This window comes from Bombina bombina, chromosome 5 (genome assembly GCF_027579735.1).
Source record: "Bombina bombina isolate aBomBom1 chromosome 5, aBomBom1.pri, whole genome shotgun sequence".
In the NCBI taxonomy this organism is placed as follows: domain Eukaryota; kingdom Metazoa; phylum Chordata; class Amphibia; order Anura; family Bombinatoridae; genus Bombina; species Bombina bombina.
This window is the reverse complement of record NC_069503.1, coordinates 455,656,971-455,682,047: the sequence shown is the minus strand read 5'-3', so window position 1 is coordinate 455,682,047 and position 25,077 is coordinate 455,656,971. Positions and strand designations below refer to the sequence as shown.

The 25,077-nt window shown below is 36.1% G+C and overlaps 1 protein-coding gene and 1 pseudogene across 1 annotated transcript in view; one reads left to right on the top strand and one right to left on the bottom strand.

Moving 5' to 3' along the window:
* Positions 1 to 13,816, top strand: part of IGFBP3 (insulin like growth factor binding protein 3) — a 50,144-nt gene extending 36,328 nt beyond the window's left edge. The window contains exon 4 of the mRNA XM_053713034.1: positions 13,096 to 13,816. Coding sequence (XP_053569009.1) covers positions 13,096 to 13,221 — 126 coding nt within the window. The 3' untranslated portion in view covers positions 13,222 to 13,816. The remainder of the gene's footprint in view (positions 1 to 13,095) is intronic.
* An 8,062-nt stretch (positions 13,817 to 21,878) lies between these two features.
* LOC128660468 (band 4.1-like protein 3) lies at positions 21,879 to 24,837 on the bottom strand (annotated as a pseudogene).
* Positions 24,838 to 25,077: the final 240 nt, after the last annotated feature.

Sequence of the window (25,077 nt, the reverse complement as noted above, 5' to 3'; positions counted from 1 at the left end):
ACATGTTCACTATCATAACAGACTGTCTGCATGACTGCAACCAATTCCCTGTTGTGGCCAGTCCCTCCCCCCCACACACACACACACACTGCAATTGCTGTGAACCATATGTGTGGGTCCAAACATCCTTGTTGATAATTATTGAACTACTAGATCATTTATTCATTTAAAAGGACAGTAAACATTACTCAAATGTTCTAAGTGACACATATCTACAATACCTCATCTGCAATTTTAAATGACCATATAGTATATTTACATATTCAACAAATAAATAATACAAAGACAATGCAATATTATGTAGTCTGAATTTCAAATGAGTAGTAGATATTTTTTCTTGATCAATTTCAAAAGGTAGTTCCATTTTCCTTTCCCTTATCATGTGACAGTGATCAGCCAATCACAAACTGCATATATTTATGTACTGTTAATTTTTGCAAATGCTCAAATGCTTGTGCTTCATAAAGTGTGCAAATAAGGTTGTAAGGATATAAGTGACCTGGAATTTTTAAAAATTGCATTCTCTATATGAATCATGAAAGTTTAATTTTTGACTTCAGCGTTCCTTTAAACATAAATTTTACCTTTTTAAAAGTCCTTTACTAAAGGTGACCCGGTTACCACCTCTTCTCTTTTTTTTTTTTTTTTAATTTCTATTTTTTATTTAAAGAACCATCAAGCGGTTCTGCCAATCACTAGGCAATGGGTTACCCCAAAGCTCAGCTTAAGCAAGTCATTCATAGAGAATGACCCGCCGCAGTACAACAGTGAAACAGTTTTGGGATGGGCAGTTGCTTTCTTTTAGGCAGAACAACTCATTTAACCGGTTCTGTGTATATGCACAGGACTAGAAGGGATCTTAATGCAAATCTCTGCCTGTAAGCACATGATTACCAGTTCTCGTAATGAAGGGGGATCGCTCATCCAATGCTGTTGCCAGCTATTCCTGCTCTGCAGGCCATGATCGTTGGTGGCTTCTTGGGAATACTGGTGATTTTGCCACAAACGGGAGGAAGTGATAGTCATTAAAGAGAGCAGGATGGTGGGGAAGTTGTTCAAACCACTCAATTTCAGCTCCCTTATTAGCAACATTCCTCCAAGACCCCTCATTTAAAAAAAGAGTCAACTGCTCTTTTAAATGGTAGAAAGCCACAAGCCCACAAACATTTTTAAAAAAAAAAAAAAAAGTAAAAACACAACACATGGAATTTTGTTGGGGAATGGGACTTTATAGGCTCACTTGAAATATCTATTTGTCTAGAGACCCCTAATAAAGTGTTGTTTTTTATAGCACATGTCCCTCTCTTAAATAAATGTATGGATTGTGTCTGTATAATCAGGTGATCACTATGGTAACATTCATCACCTTGCAAGAAAAAAAGTGCTTTTATTTCTGTACTGGCACAAAAAAGCCCATCTAGTTTACATTCTAACCACCAAAAGTTCGTCATGCGTATTGAAGTGGTTAAAATAACTTTCCAATTTACTTCTATCTTAATTGCTTCATTCCATTGCTCGCTTTTGTTCAAACACATACCTAGTTAGGCTCTGCAAAAGCAATGCAATACTGGGAGCTAGCTGCTGATTGGTGGCTGTGTGTGTATATATATATATATATATATATATATATATACACACAAAGTTAGGTAATAAGCACTCACTGGTCTTCAGCAAAAAACTTGTCTTTTATTCCATAGGTGACGTTTTGGGACCACTCAGGCCCCTTCCTCAGACAAGACCCTGAGTGGTCCTGAAACGTCATGTATGGAATAAAAGACACATTTTTTGCTTAAGACCAGTGAGTTCTTTATTGCCTAACTTTGTTTATCTATACCTAGAGCACCCTGGCAGTTGCCTGATATTTGATGAGAGTGCACACATTTGGGACTATTGCTATATATATATATATATATATATATATATATATATATATGTGTGTGTGTGTGTTTTATCATTGGCTTATCCGATGTTCATCTTCCACAGCGGTTCCCCATTGCACTGTCTCTACGAGTGCCTTCTTACTACAGGGGAGCGTGCTACTGTAAAGTGAATGGTGTCGGTATTATGACCTCTGATTGGCTTACTACCCTATGTTGTGCCTTAGAGGGGGAAACAAGCTATTTCAGATGGGCAGGCTATCAAGAGAGATCCACAGCTGCTTCAGTAACCAGTATATCACTGCAAAATAACTTTAAAATAGATTAGTGTCTTATGTTGTGCTTTCAGGGGCCACAAACTGTATGATAAACACATTATTAAAGTCTACAGTCCTTAAAAACAGTTTTTATTGAATCCAAGCTAATAGTCTCTGTACACCTGCAGGAGTTAATACATTTTACACTGCAGTATCAGATAAGCATGTAAATGCTATTCCTGTTCATTTTAATATAAATTTAAACACGTTTTACTTATCCCCTTTCATTCAAAATCTTAAATACTGCAATTTCATGTATGATAATAGTGTTTTGCTTTCTACATACCTTTTTAATTAATGTCATTAAATATTTTTGTTTTATTGTATTTCATGAGCAGCACATATTTTTTCTCCCATATGAAAACAGCAATCCAATAAGGTCGTACATGTAAAGAAAGCACTTATGTGAATAACATTCAGGGCAAACTCCTTCAATCTATTTCAGTATGCAATCTATGGTACTGAATTATGCCTGTGTAGATGACGGTAGCCTTAATTGTCAGTAGCTAATGATTGTGCACAAAACCCGCAAATGTCAGGTAGGGTCTCTGTTTCTATTTTAAATGTCACTCATGGCAACAGATCATTCAGAGATACTTCATTATACCTTATCACTCATTGTTGGCACCAGCATAAAATTCCTTTGCCTGCCAGTTTAAAAAAAGCAGTGCTTCTCTATGATAACCCACAAGGTTAAATGCTACACACACCATATGACTGTGATAGATTAGCTCCTTAAATTGTCACTGGCTATTCAAGAGTTCCTAGAAGTACTTGTGTGTCTCATATTACCAATAGAAACAGGAGAAAGTAATATATCTGCCTTTTTATATGGCTTCCAAGTTGTAGGTTACATGTTGTTGAAAGTGACACTGTCTAATGTAACCAACTTTGTGGAAATATCTTTTTATCTTTTATTCTTAGATATGCATGTCTTAGTTAAAGGGACATTTTTTTTTTAATTGCCTCTTATAAAAGAAAGAAGCAATCATTTAATCATTTTTGTTGAAGGGACGGTAAAAACACACCTTATAAAGTATACTTTTCGCTGCATTGCTAAAGGAATTTTTTGTTTTAAAAGCACCATTTACGGCATTTTCCAATAGCAATTTAGTGCTGCATCCCTTAAAGTCTGGCGGAGTCCATCTTCATTGTTACCTTTGCTGTGGCCAATAAGGGACAGTTGTGAATCAGCATGTGCTCTGAGTAAACCAATCACTGTTTGTTCATTCTTATGTATATTATTTACCATACTTAAATATGATGGAGATACTCCAGTATCTGTAGGGAGTGGAACAAGGAAACTTTTCAGAGCGACAGGAAACCCACATTTTTTTGGTTCATGATGCAGATAGAGAATTTGATTTTAAACCACTTTCCAAATTACTTATATTAAAGTAAATTGGAAAGTTGTTTAAAAAATGTATGCTCTATTTCAAATCATGGAAGAAAAAAAAAAGTGGGTTTTATGTCCCTTTTATTACAATAAAATCAGGCAAAATAATGTATATTGTATCATTGTTTTATACACTGTAATTAAATATTTTACAAGAAGATTAAATACTGAGTCTAATGTCTCTTTTAAGAAGACTTGTTTAGCAAAAAATGTTACCTAAAACCCTTGTAAACTTACATTTCATCCCAAAGTAAGTACAGCCCTTCCATTGACATTTTTATTTAGAACCAGGCCTGCATATTCCTTCACCTTTGCCAGCAGTGCATTCAGTACCACCTGAAAGTCATAAATCATTTGTTATATATTGGGCGTGTAAGAATACTTTAAATCACTTGTGTTTTTGTGTAGGTTTATACCTGTTCATTCAGCCATAAAAAGGATGAAAAGGATCAACACCTCTGTAAAATAGAGACTTGTTGTTTATGTGATTCTTCTCTTTGCTTTATTCCCAACCATAAGCTCCTTTTTCCTCCTTTACACCTAATAGAGCTAGGTGTAATATTTCTCAATGTATCGACAGCCTCCGACAGTGTATTAACGGTTAGCGCTTTCATTGGAAACCTGGTATAATTTATCGATTAACGGCTTCTAATACTTTCTATGGGACACAAAGATTATTTGGCAGCCGGAGCCCGGCTGCCAATATTGAAGTATAACGCGCCATTGGAAACAGTCGATAAATGAAATTGCTTCCGGCAGTATATTTATCGGTTTGTGAGCACACACAAACCGAATTACGACTCAATGGAAGCGAGCCCCATGTTTATTTATTTTGTCAGTAGGTATATGCATGGAGCTAGCAAAGGTCTTCAATGATAACTTTTTACGTTATACTTTGTTCTTGCAACAAACAAGTAAACTATCCAATTTTACCTTCTTTGCAATATTTAAAAGGATAATGATAAAATGTATATGTTTACTTTAAAAACTCTGTAAAATGTTATCTGAGAATTCATTTTTTCATGCCATGCTGCAAATTCATCATGTCAGTGTCTCGCAGCATTTCTCACTTTACATTAGAAATACAATGTTACAGAAGTGTTCAATCGCTTTCTTCTCTATCTATCTGTATTAGCAAGCACAGGCCTGTGTGTAACATACATATTGCTAAAAAATCAGAGCTCCAATTAATGGATTGCAGTAAATTTCAACAGTAGTGCTACAGTTAAAGGAACATTAAGTACTTTGAGATTGTAATATTAAATGTTAAATTATACGTAGTAAACAAACTTTGCTGTATACTTTCATTATTTATTTTGTCCCCTTTTCCTGTAATTTAACGCCTTTGTACCAGCAGAATAGTTTTAACATCTGAACAAAGTTATGATGTAAACAATAGCAGTAAAAAAGAAATCACGCGATCATGTGATTTCAAGCCTTGGATTTTCTATGTGAAAATAGAAGGTGCATTTAGTTGTATTTATTGCTTTGTTTATTTGATCTGGTTGCATTATACAGTTGTAAATAAGAAAAGCATAATCAAAATTAAGCACACAATATGCAAAATAAACATTCCATATTTGTGCTACTGGCAAAATGTTTAACAAACTATTCCGGTATGAGAGTAGGAGGACTCTGCACAGAAAGTGTTAACTCAGATCACATTGTCATTGTCATCATGAGTAACCTTATTTTTTGCTGCTGTTAAAAATATGTTGGGAGTGGACTTTCTGCCTTCCAGGAAGATCACTCCCCACCACTGTACAATGCATGCTGGGAATTAAAGTCCAGAACTGCAGTGACAATATACAGAGAGGGAAACAATGAACTACTAATACCGGAATGATATGTAACTCCCAGAATTCTGTGCTTCTTCATTTAAAATGGAGCTACATTCATGAGGACATCCATGTCATATTTAAATGCCTATTACAGTGAAATAACTGCCATCTCTACATCATTAAACCAGGCAACTTTCTTGTGATGAGCAGAAACTGATTGGCTAGTTATGGGACTAACAAATAGTCTTATCTGAGATGTGATCTGGGTATGGAACTGTATATTCAGCTGTTTGCCCCAAGTTATGATTATTTTAATGAGGCTGCAGGTTGATGGGTCTTATCTGAGACCTGGTTGGGCTAAAGGATTTTAGATCATGGGGTATAATCTGAGGTGTGACCTGTATAGTGTTGCAGCCCCAGTGCCCTATTCTGAGGTCTGATTTTCATTTTAGAAAGTAGTGCATTGAATGCAAAAGTTATTGTTCTGTTCATTGATTAAATGTGCTAGCTTTAGTCTCTGAATAATTGTGTGCACTTTATTTAGTGTGAAATACATTGTGGCAACATGTTTGCATATTTAGCACTTCAAAGGACCTCAAAGATATAGACAGGTCCTCCTTAATATAGAGATGCTTCCTAGGGTAGGTCATGTGCACAGCAGCTTAGTGAAAGGATCATGTTCTAGGGATATACAAACCCCTTACATCTTTTTTCAGTGTTAAGTGTCCTACTTATGTCTAACTAGGGGGTAGTTTGCTATGAATATTATATTAAATTCCAAGTTGAAATCCTATATATAAGATACCCTGGGAGAAGTGTAACGGTTTATTGAAACATTATGTTTGTTTTGTTTTTTTTTTCACACCTAAATGAAGTCATTTTAAAACATATCAAAGGTGTTTTTTTGATTTTTTAATTTTTTTATTATGGTCCGGTCATGTCACCATCTACCTATAAAGCTGTGGACCAATACTGCGCCTATCAGCCATTGAACAAATACTGTATTACTTGTTCATAAACATGTATTTCCTATTAGATTTCTTTTCAGTTTTAATAGCTTTTTCTTAAAGGGACATGATGGTCAAAAAAAAAAAAATGCATTTCAATTGTGAATAAAAAAAACAATGTCCTAAACATTTGTATTAGTAAAATGCTTCTAGTAAAAGTTAATAATTTTCCATTGGCATATGCACCTATGTTGCACATGCCCCATACATCCTGATAGAGCAGATGGTGGTGTGTATTGTCTCAGTGATAAAGTCATTGGCATCATACAAGCCTCTGCTGACTCTTTTATGTGGTGCCTAAATGCTGATGCACTGGGTATGCACCAAATATGTGTTATGCCACTGAAATTAAAGGGCCACTAAACCCAAAATCTTTCTTTCATGATTCAGATAGAACATACAAATTTAAAGAACATTACAATTTACTTCTATTATTTATTTTGCTTAATTTTTTAGATATCCTTATTTGAAGAAAAAGCATTGCACATGGGTGAGCCAATCACATGAGGCTTCTATGTGCAGCAACCAATCAGCAGCTACTGAGCATATCTAGATATGCTTTTCAGCAAAGAATATCAAGAGAATAAAACAAATTAGATAATAGAAGTAAATTAGAAATATGTTTAAAATTGCATTCTCTTTCTAAATAATTAAAGAAAAAATGTGGGTGTCACGTCCCTTTAATTTTATTAGAATTTTTTTTTTCTGATTAGACTTTTATTGCAAAATCTCTTCTAGTTAAAACTGAAATGTTTTGACCATTTATCACTTTAAACACCTTTTACCTTGCCTAAAAGCTTCATTTGAGTCAGATATTTGGAGTGTACCATTATTCCCAAGTAATTTCCCTTATTTTTATTTTAACGCCTTCCCCTAGTTGTATAAGCTTGAAGAGTCCATTATATTTTGTTTAACCATTTATCAGTTTTTAATAATTGCATGCCCAAGAATATCTTGGATTTTTACAAATAAAGCATTAATAATAAAAGTAAAATGCATCTATGTGAATATATAGTGTAGGGGTTTTTGAAAACAAATTGATTGGTATATCTTACATTCACCTGCAACAAAAGGATTAAACTCAACAAATATCATAGGTCCTATAAACATAAACGTATTAGTATGTTCCAAATGTATAAACATAAAGTTTGAAAAGGTAGAGATGTGCCAAATAACAGGAAGTAATATGAGTTGTCAGTTAACAGTTGGGTGTGCCAGATTGCAGATATTGTTTTGGCTCAGTTTTCTGCAGCAGCAAACATTTTGATGACTTGCTCACCAGTCGAGCAGGTGCAATGGCATCTAAAATAACTTCTAGAACATACAATCTAAATGCCCTGATTCTATTGCATTTGTAAACTTTACTACAAAATGGTAACATCAATTATGTATGAAGAATTTAATAATGGTTTGGATGTTGCCAACCGGTAATATTTTTTTTTAACATTTTTGTCAGTTACAATATATTTGTATATATATTCATATAGATATAGAAGTATAAATATATATTTGACATTAACACCATCAGATATATATATATATATATATATATATATATATATATATAACCTTTTTCATGTGAAGAACATTATAATGTAAAATATGCGTAACACGCTTCAGGCACACATGAAGAATGAGTTATCTTAAGGCTAGTTATGTAAATATTAAAAACATATGAATAATTATTGTAACTGTAAAATAGATTCTTGATAAATATTGGGGTTTTTTTAGAATATTTTAGTACATCTATAAAAATGATATATATATATATATTTATATATATATATATATATATATATATATGTATGTGTGTATGTGTGTGTATATATATATATATATATATATATATATATATATATATAATTTTAATATTTCATACTTAATAAATAAATAAATAATGCACCTTAATATAACTCATGCCAGATTAGCGCACATGAAGAATTTGTCTACTTCTGTCAGGCTTAGGTGCGCAAAAACATGACAGGAGTACACTCATTCTTCATGTGCACAAACTCCATATGAGTTATATCAAGCTGTGTTATGTATTTATTAAATATAAAATATTGAAAAATAATGTAATTATTATAGACATACTAAAATTTGCTAAAAAATATAGAATGGATATATATATATATATATATATATATATATATATATATATATATATATATATAAAATATATTACAGTAACTATAATAATTATTATTTTTTCAATATTTAAAATTAACATAACTCACCTTACGATAACTAATTCATGTGACACCATATTAGACCTATAGCGCACAACCGGTATTGCGTTACGCATATTTTACATTCCAATGTTGTTTGGTGCAAATTTTATTTAAAGAGACAGCCAACTAAAAAAAAAATATTGTTTAAAAAGATAGATAATCCCTTTATTCCCTTTTGCATAACCAACACGGTTATATTAATACACTTTTTACCTCTGTGATTACCTTGTATCTAAGCCTCTTTTGACATCCCTCTGATCACATGACTTTTTATTTATTATCTATTGCATTGGATTTTAGCTGTGTTGTGCAGAACTCACGGGCGTGAGCACAATGTTATCTATATGGCCCACATGAACTAGCAGTCTCCTGTTGTGAAAAGCAAATAAAAAAACATGTGATAAGAGGCTGTCTATAGTGGCTTAGAAACAGGCAGACATTTAGAAGTTTTAATGTTATAAAATATATTAATCTAACAATGTTGGTTGTGCAAAGCTGGGGAATGGGTAGTAAAGGTGTTATCTAACTTTTTAAACAATAACAATTTTATTGTTGACTGTCCCTTTAAGCCCTATCCCTTTACATAAGGTCTTCAGTCGGGCTAACCCGACGCACGTTAAATTTAAAGGGACAGTCAAGTCCAAAAAAAACTTTCATTTTTCAAATAGGGCATGTAATTTTAAACAACTTTCCAATTTACTTTTATCAACAATTTTGCTTTGTTCTCTTGGTATTCTAGTTGAAAGCAAACCTAGGAAAGCTCATATGATAATTTCTAAGCCCTTGAAGGCCACCTCTATTTTATTTACTTTCCCAGCAGGGGAGAGCAAGCTCATGTAGGCCATATAGATAGCATTGTGATCACGCCCGTGGCTAGTGGCAGACACTGCACTAATTGGCTAAAATGCAAGTCAATAGATAATAACTAAAAGTCATGTGATTAGGGGCGGTCAGGAGATGCTTAGATACAAGTTAGTCACAGAAGTAAAAAGTGTATTAATATAACAGTGTTGATTTTACAAAACTGGGGAATGGGTAATAAAAGGATTATCTATCTTTTTAAACAACAAAAATTCTGGTGTTGACTGTCCCTTTAATTGTGTTTGAGCAAACACATTTACTTTCAACTTGTAAAATGCGCACAATTTAACAAGTGCACAATATTGCTGAAGCGCGTGCACAATGAATTTAGCACACCACTTGTAGTCTTGCCCAATATTTATAACATTGTTGCAAACGCTGGTGTCATATAGCACTCTAAACATGTAAAGATTTTATTTAATTGTGTGCTCTATATAAATGATGAAAGTTTTGATTCCATGTCCCTTTAACTGAATTTGGTAACATAACCATAATAGTCTCGTAAAAGCCCTTTATGTCCTGTTGCTATGTTCTTGTTCTTTTGTTATAGTATGGGCAGTTAGTATTGCTCGAATGGCCCCTTGTAGGACCCAAATCCTTATCCATATTAGATGGTGTTATTATGAGTGTAAGTGTACATTGTAATGTATGTTTGATGTGTTTTGCGGCACTTTTTAGTTTCGCAAAACGGTTAACCAGAGCTCTGAAGTCGCGGTAATCATTCTAGCACAAACCTCTCCTGAGGCCTCCCTAACAGGCCGCATTTTGAGGATATCTGAACTGGAGCACAGGTGAAATAATCAGCTGATTAGTAAACATGGTTATTTTACTTGCTCTCATCCAAGGCAATCTTGAAAACCTGGCCTGTTGGGGAGGTCTGAGGACAGGTTTGAAAACCAGTATTCTAGTGTAAATGGATCGCCTTTCCTTTCAACTCGTAATACCAGCGGTAAGCATGACAAGAGCAAAACCCAGCAATAAACCCCTTATCGTTTGCATGCAAACATTAGCGCTCTACTCGTAATCTGAGCCTATATTGGTTCCTGGTCTTTTTTTCTTTAAAAACAAAAAATGTGGATAGTAAATCACACTTGCACAGTTGTTTCCATTTAAGTAGTTAAAGGGACACTGAAATTTTAAGCACTTTTCTAATTTACTCCTATTATCAAATTTTCTTTGTTCTCTTGGTATCTTTATTTTAAAAGCAGGAATGTAAATATTAGCAGCCAGCCCATTTTAGGTTTAGCACTATAGATAGCGCTTGCTTATTGGAGACTGACGTTTACCCACCAATAAGAAAGCATAGTCCAGGTTCTCAACCAAAAATGGGCCAGCTCCTATTCATCACATTCCTGCTTTTTTAAATAAAGATAGCAAGAGAACAAAGAAAAATTGATAATAGGAGTAAATTAGAAAGAGCATGAAATTTGAATCACCTATCTGAATCATGAATGACAAAATGTGGGTTTAGTGTCCCTTTAAAGACTTCTCATTTTTGTTGCTTGCAGCCACAAATTAAAATACTTAAAGGGGCATGAAACCCAATTTTTTTCCTTCATGAATTAAGTAGAGCATGTGATTTTAAACAACTTTCCAAATTACTTCTATAATCTGTTTTGTTTTCTTGGTATCCTTTGTTGAATATGCCCAGGAGTTGTTTAAGATTGTATGTTGCATCTGAATCCTGAAAGAAAAAATTTGGGTTTCATGTCCACTGCTAGGAAAATAAGAACGATGAGCTGTTTTAATATAATCCCAGATATCTGACAGCTTTCAGTAAAGAAAAAAACATTCAGTTGACACATTGTGTTCCTGTTACAGAATTTAAAATCAAAATGAATCATAGGGGCCCATTTATCAAGCTCCGTATGGAGCTTGAAGGGCCGTGTTTCTGGCGAGCCTTCAGACTCGCCAGAAACACAGTTATGAAGCAGCGGTCTAAAGACCGCAGCTCCATAACCTATCCGCCTGCTCTGAGGAGGCGGACAGAGATTGCGTGAAATCAACCCGATCGAATATGATCGGGTTGATTGACACCCCCTGCTACCGGCCGATTGGCTGCGAATCTGCAGGGGGCGGCATTGCATCAGCAGTTCACAAGAGCTGCTGGTGCAATGCTGAATGCGGAGAGCGTATTGCTCTCCGCATTCAGCGATCTCTGTCGCACATGATCCGCTGATCGGATCATGTCGGACAGACATTTCATAAATAGGCCCCATAGAGTTTAACGGGTAATGTTGTAGAATTAAAGTAGTAGATAGTTGATCTGTTTGATCAGGAATATTAATCCTTTCCATTAATAAAAAAAAAAATCACACTATTCTAAGATTAGAAATCCATTGTTAATTACCTTATTTTATTATAATTTTTTTGTATATGTAATCTGAGGCTGTGTCTGCAAACATTCTGCTTTGGAAAATGTTGGCATTAAGTTGACATTCATGCAAAATCCTTAAAACATGTTGACCTTTTAAGACGCATGCTTGGCAGTCTATTTAGTAGTTTAGATTTACTAAGTCAACGTGAACAATGTTCTTTTTTTCCTCTTATGAAAACTAATAATGCATAAGAATAAATCATTTCAATGCAGAATCTACCTTTGTGTACCCGCTGACTTCATGGGCACCTCCTATTAACACCTGTTCGGTGTATGTATATTAGATTTGATTTAGTAATTGAACTTGCAGTTAATTGTGCTTCACAATGGGCTCCTTTTATCAGGTGGCAGGTGTCATAAACCATGTCCGCCCAGCCTTGTGGCGAGCGTGCATCACCCGCTGCCCGTATTTAAAATGACACAAGTTGCTTCTTGTGCAATGCCGCCCCCCTGCTCACGGGCGGTGGGTGCCTATCAACCTGATCGGAATGAATGAAATCCACCTCACTTTAGTTTGCAGAGAGTTTAACCAACATTTCAGGGCTGCTTTTTCTCGCAGCTTGATAAATGTAGCCCTTTGTTTAAGCATTGATATTTGAGTGGCATGGGAGGCTGGAAGTATAGGTGGCAATGCCTTGGTGCTAGATGAAAAATTGTCAAAATAAATATAAAGGCATCTCTTAAAAATCAAAACATTACTTTAACTATACAAAAACATAAACAAATGTTGTCTTTGATCTAGGAAGTATCTAATAATTGATGATCAAATTTGCTTTTTTGTATCCATTCATACATATTTAAATGAAAAACCATTAATGTATTAAAGGGATGTGAAACCCAAAAAAGTTATTTTGTGATACAGACAGAGTGTACATTTTTTAAAAGTTTCCAGTTTACTTCTATTATACAATTTTCTTTGTTCCCATGGTATTCTATGTTTAAAATAAAATACAGATACGTTCTGCCATATAGTGGTCTTGCAAATAGATAAGTCTTACAAAACTGCTGCCGTATAGTGCTTCAGACTCATTCACGCTCCTGAGCTTACATTCCTGATTCTCAACACAAGGTACCAAGAGAGCAAAGAAAATTGGAGAATAGAAGTAAATTAGAACGTTGTTTAAAACTGAATGAAAGAAAAAGTTTGTTTTTCAGGTTCCTTTAAGTGCTCAATCTGTTTTGGTGGAATAAGTTATTTTAACTAAGCTTAAACTCACATTTTTATAAGCATCTTATTTTGTCTTTCAGTGTCGCCCTTCCAAAGGCAGGAAAAGAGGAAACTGCTGGTGCGTAGACAAATATGGACAACCTCTGCCTGGATATGATGGGAAAAGCAAAGGCGATGTTCACTGTTATAACTTGGAAGGCCAATGATCAATGCAAACTCTTGCCTACAGACTCTGTGAACATTTAAATAATCAAAGACATAATAAGGATGTAAAAAAAGACACGAACCGCACTTGACTGGGGCTACTTAATGCTCCACTTTTTTACCAATATTGGAAACATACTTAGACTCTGGACACTGCAGCTGAAAACTGCCACTGAATGTTCCAGATTTCTGGAGCTCAGAATTTCCAAAATAATCTGCACTAAAAAGAGTGATCTAGAGGGGAATAAAAAGCACTTCAGAATGGATGCAGGGTGTCTCCACTGATCTTTATATTCAAGAAAGGGGCCTGTGACCAACTTCATCCCGCAAGATGCTGTCTCTTCTGAAATAGATGTATAGGTTGTGTGAGTGTACGGATAAAATCAAAACAACTTTATGGTTAAGTTTCATTTTCTGCAGGTCTGCCGGGAAGATTATTTTCACGGGTAAAATGTTATATATATAAAAAAGCTCAAAGAACTTTAAAAACTTGTTTCTAAAACAAAGACGGCTATTTTTCTGTAAGAATATATTATGAACTTTCTGTTAGTCTGTATTTAATATAAATATGTTTTTTAATAAACTATTTAAATGTAATTTAAGTACAAAATGTTGAGTCTATGAACCCTCTGAGTTTTAACCAAGTAAAAAAAAAAGGGTTTATGTTAGAAAATTAGGGGGTGAGCATGAGGCCAATTGAACAAAGGTCTTGCGGACCTGATCCGACTGTGCGGATCAGGTCCGCAAGACCTCGCTGAATGCGGAGAGCAATACGCTCTCCGTATTCAGCATTGCGCCAGCAGCTCACAAGAGCTGCTGGTGCAACGCCGTCCCCTGCAGACTCGCGGCCAATGGGCCGCCAGCAGGGAGGTGTCAATCAACCTGATCGTTCTCGATCGGGTTGAATTGAGGCAAATCCTGTCCGCCTCATCAAAGCAGGCGGACAGGTTTATGGAGCAGCGGTCTTTAGACCGCTGCTACGTAACTGCTGTTTCTGGCGAGTCTGAAGACTCGCCAGAAACGCGGCCCTTCAAACTCCATTCAGAGCTTGATAAATAGGCCTCCATGTGTCTAATATTTATACTTTTAGCTATAATGTGTTATACCTACTTAAAGGGACACAAAACCCATTTTTTTTTCTTTCATGATTCAGATAGAGAATACAATTTTAAAAAAGTTTCCAATTTACTTCAATTATCAAATTTGCTTTGTTCTCTTGTTGAAGAGATATTTAGATAGGTAGCGTATACATGTCTGGAGCATTACATGACAGGAAATAGTGCTGCCATCTAGTGCTCCTGCTGATATTAAACTGTGACAAAACTTCTGCATAGTGCTGCAGACACGTGCACATTTCTGAACTTACCGTCTTGCTTTTCAACAAAGGGTAACAAGAAAATAAAGATTTGATAACAGAAGTAAAATGGAACGCTGTTTAAAAATCTATGGTCTATCGGAGTCATGAAAGAAAAAATGTTGGCTTTTATGTACCTTTAAAGGGACTTTAAACCCAATTTTTTTCTTTCATGATTTAGATAGAGAATACCATTTTAACCCCTTAATGACCACAGCACTTTTCCATTTTCTGTCCATTTGGGACCAAGGCTATTTTTACATTTTTGCGGTGTTTGTGTTTAGCTGTAATTTTCCTCTTACTCATTTACTGTACCCACATATATTATATACCGTTTTTCTCGCCATTAAATGGACTTTCCAAAGATACCATTATTTTCATCATATCTTATAATTTACTTTAAAAAAAATTATAAAATATGAGAAAAAAATGGAAAAAAACACACTTTTTCTAACTTTGACCCCCAAAATCTGTTATACATCTGCAACCACCAAAAAACACCCATGCTAAATAGTTTCTAAATTTTGTCCCGAGTTTAGAAATACCCAATGTTTACATGTTCTTTGCTTTTTTTGTAAGTTATAGGGCCATAAATACAAGTAGCACTTTGCTATTTCCAAACCATTTTTTTTTCAAGATTAGCGCTAGTTACATTAGAACACTAATATCTTTCAGGAATCCCTGAATATCTATTGACATGTATATATTTTTTTTTAGTAAACATCCCAAAGTATTGATCTAGGCCAATTTTGGTATATTTCATGCCACCATTTCACCGCCAAATGCGATCAAATACAAAAAATCGTTCACTTTTTCACAATTTTTTTCACAAACTTTTGGTTTCTCACTGAAATTATTTACAAACAGCTTGTGCAATTATGGCATAAATGATTGTAATTTTTTCTTTGGGATCCCCTTTGTTCAGAAATAGCAGACATATATGGCTTTGGTGTTGCTTTTTGGTAATTAGAAGGATGCTAAATGCCACTGTGCACCACACGTGTATTATGCCCAGCAGTAAAGGGGTTAATTAGGGAGCATGTAGGGAGCTTTTTGGGGTAATTTTAGCTTTAGTGTAGTGTAGTAGACAACCCCAAGTAATGATCTAGGCCCATTTTGGTATATTTCATGCCACCATTTCACCGCCAATTGCGATCAAATTAAAAAAAAAGTTAAATTTTTCACAATTTTAGGTTTCTCACTGAAATCATTTACAAACAGCTTGTGCAATTATGGCACAAATTGTTCTAAATGCTTCTCTGGGATCCCCTTTGTTCAGAAATAGCAGACATATATGGCTTTGGCGTTGCTTTTTGGTACTTAGAAGGCCGCTAAATGCCGCTGCGCATCACACGTGTATTATAGCTAGCAGTGAAGGGGTTAATTAGGAAGTTTGTAGGGAGCTTGCAGGGTTAATTTTAGCTTTAGTGTAGAGATCAGCCTCCCACCTGACACATCAGACCCCCTGATCCCTCCCAAACAGCTCCCTTCCCTCCCCCACCCCACAATTGTCCCCCGCCATCTTAAGTACTGGCAGCAACTCTGCCAGTACTAAAATAAAATATATATTTAGGCTTTTTGGGGTTTTTTTTAAAGCATATTTACATATGCTGCTGTGTAGGAGCCCCCCTTAGCCCCCAACCTGGCTGATCCCCCACCAAACAGCTGTCTAACCCTCCCCCTCTGCCTTAATGGCCGCCATCTTGGGTACTGGCAGCTGTCTGCCAGTACCCAGTTTATTAAAAAAAACAGTTGCTTTTTCATTTTTTCCCCATTTTCTGTAGTGTAGCTCCCCTACCCACCAAAGAACAAACCCCCACCCCCTCCTAGATACCTTTACTGTTATTTTGTTTTATTAAAATAATAAGCTGTACCTGAAACTTTTCTGTAGTGTAGCGGTTCCCACCCGCTCCCGCCCCGTGCACGCGCCCGCCCGCCACCCGGCATGCACGCGCGCGCGCCTGTGCGCGTCCCCATCGCCCCCGCCCCCGATCCCGCCCCCCTCTACATTACCCGGCCAATCGATGGCCGCCCACCCGCCTCCCAAGTCAGCTCCCACCCACCAACGTTACCGGCCACCGATGTCCGGTGCAGAGAGGGCCACAGAGTGGCTCTCTCTGCACCGGATGGCCATTTAAGGTTATTGCAGGATGCCTCCATATCGAGGCATCACTGCAATAACCGGAAAGCAGCTGGAAGCGAGCAGGATCGCTTCCAGCTGCTTTCCACACCGAGGACATGCAGGGTACGTTCTCAGGCATTAACTGCCTTTTTTCTGAGGACGTACCCTGCACGTCCTCAGTCGTTAAGGGGTTAAACAACTTTCTAATTTACTTCAATTATCTAATTTGCTTCATTCTCTTGATATTGTTTCCTGAAAAGCATATCTAGATAGGCTCAGTAGCTTCTGATTGGTAGCTGCACATAGATGCCTCTTGTGATTGGCTCACCAATGTGCATTGTTATTTCTTTAACAAAGGATATCTAAAGATTGCAGCAAATTAGATAATAGAAGTAAATTGGAATGTTGTTTAAAATTGTATTCTCTATCTGAATCGTGAAATAAATTTTTTGGGTTTAATGGCCCTTTAAGGTTAGATTATGGAATTAAGGTTAGGTTATGAAATTAATAGTGGAAAGATCTATATCCATTTTATTAACCAAATAGCATCTTCTTGGAACCAGGAAGGATCACATTTCTAATATTAACCCTTTGATTTACACAGGGGTATCAGTGATACCTCACTCGGAAGGCTAAAATGTAGAGCTGAGATCATTTTCCTTTTTTTCTCTTCTTCAGAGGTAAATTAGTCATGTAATCATTTATAGAATCTATGCAGCTGTCTCTGCACATTGAGAACTGGATATGACATATCAGTAGAATTACTCTACAAACATTACAACCCAATATTTGATACTATTGTATATCAAAAGTCAATTAATCAGAGGTTATAGAGCACCAGTTGTGTGCCTGCATCACCCATTCTCATCCAACAGCTAAACTGTAGCAATGAAAACTGAATGTTTGCTAGATAATATAACTGATCATTAATCATATGCACATTGAAGAATTTCCAAATCGCATCTCTTGACCTGGCTTCTATACTACACCAAATCATTATTTTTACTAAATTAACAATTGCTAAATTTTTGCATAACAGCTGCTATTACTGATATTGCTATTCAAAATGACATCTTTGATACAATTTGACATGCATATGGTAAATTAAATTATTGGTCAATTCATCATATGTGACATCAAAAGGAAGTTGTGCATACTCTCATCAACATGACAAGGGCCCCCATTTACCGTACTGGGTAGGTACTTTCTGCACGCTTTCAGTGCCTTAAGATTGCATGAGCAATTTCTAGTACCACCCTCCATTTGCGCAAGACCAGGACTCCCAGAATAATGAGACCGGGTTGTCTGACATCTGTAACATCTGAGGTTGCTGACAAATTAGGACGCAGCGATAGTAGAACCACTAAAGTCAAAATAAATACTAGATTTTTTTTAAAAACTTTGCCAGAAAATATTCTACTGCTAAAATTCAAAGTAACGGCTATTACCTTGTCTTTTTATTGTGTATGTGTCAGTTATTCAAGTTTGCTGTTTCCTTTAAAGGGACAGTCTACAGTTTAAAAAGATAGATAATCCCTTTATTACCCATTCCCCAGTTTTGCATAACCATCACTGTCATAATAATATAATATTTACCTCTGAGATTACCTTGTATCTAAGCTTCTGCAGACTTCCCCTTATTTCAGGTCTTTTGACAGACTTGCCTTTTAGCCAATCAGTTATCTATAACTAGCGCTGTCTAGCTGTTAAACTGTAACATTCCACTGAGATAAGCGGCGGCGGCCTTCACAGGCTTAGAAATTACCATACGAGCCTACCTAGGTTTAGGTTTCAAGTACAAAGAATGCACACAGAACAAAGCACATTTGATGATAAAAGTAAATTGGAATGTTCTTTAAAATTGCATGCCCTATCTGAATCATGAACGTTTAGTTTTTACTAGAATTGTCCCTTTAGCTTTCATAAGCGAACCTGTACTGAAATGGCCTGGAAGCAGTTTGCACAGCTTCATAACACGCGACCCTCCGAGGAGCCTCCCTCAAGGAAGTGTCTGAGAAAAAAAAATTGAATTCCTGCGAGTTGGCTTCCATATAAAGTAATGAAGCTCTCTATATTACAGAATCTCAAGAAGGAAAGAGCAAATGTGTCGGGTAACACTCAGCACTGATAACATTTGTGTTAAACAAACATGGAGTTACCATGTTCCTTGTTCATGGGAGGATTGTCTGTTATCACAAGGTTGGGCTGACCTTGTTAGGTGGGATCCAACTGATATACTTCAGGAAAGTTCTCTGAGAAAAACACAATTGGGCTAAAAAAGACTGTTCCTAGGCGGTGATTCACCATAGAACAAGCTACTGAGATGATGTTTGTTCCTGGTAGATCACTTAACTTTCAGTATGAATTTGCAATATGACCCTTGGGAAGTCTCCCTAAGGGTGTGATGGTTTAATCCAGACGTGGACTCCTTGCCCAATGTTCTTAAAGGAATATGTCTGCACCTCACTGACAAGGCCCAAAGAGGCTGAAATAATTGTCTGCGTTTGCCGTGTTCATAAGAGCTCTTCCTGGTATTTCGGGGCTGGACTGACCATCTTAGGTGGGATCAGACTGATATAATTCAGGAAAGTTCTCTGTGACAAGCACAATTGGGTTGTGCTTGTCACAGCGCTTCTCATTCTGTAAGAATTTGTAATAAAGCCAATATGTAGGATATTGTTCTGCTTTCTGTGTAATACACCTTGCATTCATTTCTAGTTATGCAAAAAAAATATTTTTCTTTTATCTTAATAAGCAGATTGTATATTTTGAAACAAACTCACCAGTGTACATTGAACATTTTTTACATGCTGCTTCTAGTGAACATTATAGTGTCTCTCCTTTGTATATGGAAATGTAGGTTACACTGCTTAGTGAGATACACGGCAATCAATGTAACACAGTAGTATTTAGAGAATCCTGTGAAGGATCTCGTTACAATGATGGATCTGTCTAGAGAATCTAGCATGAGCAAGGACCCTTAGAGAGTAAGGTCATAAATTGTGCTTATTGATATCGCAAAAAAAAAAAAATACAAAAAATGAAAGCTTGCACTAATAAATTACAAAGATTTAATAAAAGCCAAGTATTTCTCCCTAATAATAATAAAAAAAGGTTGTTATATTCTGTCTCGTCCATCCATCATTTATTTACTAACCTAAACATTTTCACTTTCTTTTTGAAAATAGCGGCTAAGGTGCATTCATTTTCTCATTTAAACAGTTAAAGTTGTCTTTTCTTCATGACCAATGTTGGACTGCATTGGACTGAAGCGAATGTTATTTTCTTCTTTACATACAGGTAGATGTTCTTATGATAATAACATTGATACAGATTCTTAGCAATCCACAGCATTACATCACAAAGGGTGTGGGGGGCACTCGTTGTTCAAACACAGACTGTGACATTTAGAGCAGGACATTGGGTCTACTAACAAATGTTAAAGTGAAGGTAAACTTTGGTGAATGAAAGCCCATGTTTTAAAAATACTATTATAAACAGGGGCACTTTCATTCATCAAAGTTTACAAAGCAGCCGTTTTGATTAAAATCTTACCTTTTTTTATTTTCACAGCCAGAGCAGCTTCCCCCTCCTGGAAATCCTCTCTTCACACCTCAGCAATGACTAATCTGGCTTCCTCCAATCACAGCATGGCCTCAGGCAATGATTACCCTGGAGGGAAAGCCGTGATTGGAGGAAGCCGGATTAGTCATTGCTGTGAAAAGAGGATTTTCAGGAGGGGGGAAGCTGCTCTGGCTGTGAAAAGAAAAAAAAAGTTAGTTTTTAATCAAAACGGCTGCTTTGTGAACTTTGATGAATTAAAGTGCCCCTGTTTTTAATAGTATTTTTTAAAAACAGGCTTTTATTTATCAAAGTTTACCTTTACTTTAAAGCTTATTTATTATGTAAAATAATTTTTTTGCTAAAATGATAATTTGTGACCCCAGAGTGATTGTTTTTGACTAATTTATTATGTATAGATTGACTCATTTTAATAAAGTTGAACCCCCATAAAAGAACTTAGGCATTATGAAACTTATATTATGGCACATATTTTAGGTCTATTGTAACTTCCAACTTGTGCGAGTACCATTGCTTGAATCTATTCTGATACAGTATCACACTTTAGGACCTCTTCTGTTTCATTTGAGGTTTTTCCTGTTAACAAGGATGACATTTTTCTGATCATATCCTGCAATTGCCCCTACATTGGGACTTTTCTTTGTTTGCTATACATTTGTGTCTTTGTGCACAGTTCTTTTTTTTTCTTCTTTTTTTTCTTTTTCTTTTCTTTTCTTTTTGATATACAGCATTTTATTGGCAAAATAAGACAAGGACATAACTTGTGAGGCTCCAGAAGCAATCATAGGGTCAACACATGTAAGAGCAAAATTAAACTTCCTTTAAATTTATTAGACTAACTGGAAAACTATTTGTAGTTTCTTTTTCATGTATCTTCTACATTTTTATTTTATAAGAAACCATGGCTAGTGCAAATTACAAAAGCAGGTTATTAATGTTTCCAATACGGACAATTCATTGTAATGCATTTATCACTTTTCTATCACTTTGCAGAAACAAACATTCATTGTGTGTTGTGGTGTTGCTGACGTTATGGAAAAAGAACCTATTAAGTGATTTATTTGTAAAGCTAGGGAACACTATATATATATATATATATATATATATATATATATATAGAACACAGAATTTCTGTACAGATTAAGGCTTGGCTCTCAACTAGGTAACAAATGCAAAGTAGGTTTTGAAATAAAATATTTACCTCTAAAACTTCAAAGGAAATCAACAGGACTATAACAAAGTAAAGTATGTAGAAACTAAGGAGAAATGTGTTGCTTGAAAGGACCACAAAAAACATAGACACCTATTTTTGTGAAAGCTAACTGTTGTGTCAGCGGATTCTAATTTAACAGTGCAGACAAAAAATGATATTGATTTCAAGTTAAAATACTAAAATAATTACTAACCCATGTTATTAAATTTGATATACAAAGCACACTTTATCAGTAATTAAATAGTTTCACAGGATTAAGGGTTCATCATGGTTTATCAGGTAATAATAATAATAAAACAAATACAATATTCAAGTCGCTTATTGAATAAAGTGTTATTGGCACGTATAAGGTGTAATAAAACATTATACACATTACCTATACAGCATCTAGCATTTTAAGATATTCTCCATTATATTTTTTATTTTTTTTGTAAACAAAGGCTCACCACTTAATACATTTTGCTTGGTTTAAAATTCAAGGCATGAGTTGTTGTTTATGCATTATAATAAATTCACTGTTTGGATTATTTTTGTGTGTGGACGTGCAGATATAACCGGAAACTTAGAATAGTTAAATAAAAATGCTGCTTTTTTAATAGTTGCTTCATGCAATACTGATTTGCGTATGCTGAATTGCATTGCTGTTAATGGGAAGATATGTCTGCCAATGTCTTTATGAATGTTCAAGCTAAATTCTTCTGGGCTGAAGGTTTCCACAGATAGAGTCACCCAGGATAGGTCAGTTATTCCGCACAGGATATCTTGTTTTCCTTCTGATGTAAATGACGTTAATCCTGGTCATGGTCAATATCAGCATCCCCTGTAATCACTATCCGCTTTTCAATTCTTGTCTCTGAAATGCCTCCTTTCACAGTTTTTGTGATGTGTGTAGTGGTTGTAGTACCAAGAGTTTCTGATGTAATGGTCTGAGCACTCATTAATACACCTGGATCTGTGTCAGGACGAGATACCATCTCTGATGATTCTTAGGTAATAGTTTTTGTTTCTGTATGTACTACTGGCACATCCTTAGTAGAAATATCAGGATTTTCTCCTTCGGCAATAGTGCCAAAAGTGATGATCTCTGTCTTCACAACAGGTGACTCCTCAAGAGGCTTGGAATCCAATGGCTGAGAATCATCAAGCTTTGCATCATGCGGTTCATCTTTTGCATAACAAGCAGAAGCATCAACAGCCACATCTTCATCAGCATCCTTGGTCAGAGCAGAGCCCTCTTTCCCTTTAAAGCTAGAAGCATTTGTGATTGCCAGAGGCTCAGTATCCAACTGCACTGCAGCCAGCTCTGAAGCATCCCTGCTTGCATGCATACTCCCCACTTCATTCTCCAAATTGACTATCCCATGTATAACCTTTTCTTTTGTTTTCCACTCTGTGTCCTCTTGCTCTCTGCTACTGTCAATGGAATCCAACTCTGTCTTTATCTCTGTTTTCTCAGGGGATGATGGGATAGTTTTCTGCATAATGATTTGATGAGAAGTAGCCACAGGGCTGGTGGCTCTTGCTTCCCGAAGTTTCTTCACTATGTCCCCTGGCTGAGATTCTAACATTGAATATGTTGTTTTTTCCAAAGCACTTCGTTTTTCTCTCTCTTCTTTGGTCTCTTCAGGCACAAGTGGTTCAATTATAGGAGCTTCTTCCTGCCTCATAGCCAGGCGAACAGGTGACGTAGAGAGATGCTTTTCCCATTTACTGTCTGCTATACCATCAGTTGCTGTTTCCAAGAATGTCCTTTTCAGCTCACTTATATTAGTCTGGTGTTTCATCATTTCTTCTTGATTCTTGTCAAACTCCTTTGTTTCATGACGAATGGTAGTGACAGTAGTGACCAGTTCTACTTTCTTTCTCTTCTCTTCCTCCTCCTCATCTCTCTCTTCCTCTGCCTTCTTTTCTGGTGTAACCGTTGTTATCAAGTTGGTTTGAGAGATGCCCTTTGCTGTGATGTAGGGGCCGGTACCCACCTCTGTGGCAGACACAGAATCCTTCATGTACAAGTCATGGTTTTCATTCACTGATGCCCCATCTAAACTTCTGGACATTGTATACCGCTTGCTTGAAGAACATTCAAAATAGGGTGCAGGACGGTCAATAAGTGCACTGGCTCTTCTTGTTTGGGCTTGTGTTCTACAACTATAGCGGAACTTGGATCCCAAAGTGAGGAATTTTTTCGGAGGTGCCTCTGGTAGCAGCAATCTAAAAAATGTATGGTGTTCCACACATACTTTCCATAAACACTTAGCTGCTCGATGGTTTGGTAGTTTAAATCCAATGGTGCTTTCAAACTGTTCAAACTCGCCTGGTCGAATCTTGATGTAAAAGTTGTTCCTTTTGTATGAAATTTTAAGAACTTTTGGCCACGCAAATCTGTTTATTCGTAACCTGTCACGATATATCAATAGACCACTGGCACAAACACCCAGAATAATTTCAACTCCTTCAGAATCCTTGGCATGATGTAGATCTACTCCATACATAGACAGTTTTTTGGCATTTTCCAAGAAGTGCATTTCAGCTTCAGCAGGTGTCATTCCCCTATAACTTTTGTGCAGTTCAACGACTTTGTCTTCCAGTTCTTTTGTCTGATTTGGTGCAAAGCGGAATTCACTGACATAATCACTACTGTACTCTTCAGGGTCATAATCACCCAGTTCTGATTGTACTGTGTAGGAACCCAGCAGAGCAAGAGTAACAAAGGAACATGGGAGGCGGCCACAAACAATGTCATCTCGCAACTGCAAGCAGAGGTAATATCTAGTTATATCTTCTGATAGCTGTGATGGATCCAGAGGATAGAATTTCACATTAAAGGAAAAATGCCAGGCACCATTTCTGGTTTGTTTCTTGATTTCTTTAGCGGGATACAACCAATTCTTTTGATTTTCAGAGTCCCTGTATCTTAGTCCAAAGTAGTCCTTTTCCAAAAGGTTAAAATGTTCACATACTTTGTCAAAAAGCACTTGGCCCCTGGAACGTTTCTCCACATTACAGGTCTATTCAACCCCATCAAGTAGTGTCACTTTTGCCTGCATGTTTTTGGGTCGTTTTGCAGATTTGAGAGGAGATTTGGAGAGTTTGCTGGAAAATGATCTTTGAGAAATTTTGTCGTCTTCAAGTTGCTGATATTCTTGTTGTTTTGCTGCTTCTTTTTCCCAGTTTTTTTCTGTGTTCTTTTGACTTTTTAAGGGTGTACTATGAGCTGCTGCTGCCGGAAACTGATCCTCTCCAAGCTTCAGACCTTCCTGGGCCCTAGTTCCCTTCTGGTGAGCTTGGTCTTGCTGATCTTTCTCCTGATCTTGTTTTGAGTCTGACTCTAAACCGGTTTCTGAAGTGCCGGGAGTGCACAGTTATTTATATTGTTTTTTTATTTTTCTTGACACATAACACTAACATTGTATTTATATTAAAGGACCATTCAATTCAGTAGAATTGCATAATCAAAAGTGCATAATAATAAAAACAATGCAATAGCACATAGTCTAAATTTCAAATGACCAGATTTTTTTTTCTAAAAATTTCAAAATTTCATTTAATTTGCTGACCCCCTGTATCATATGCTTGGGATCATTGTC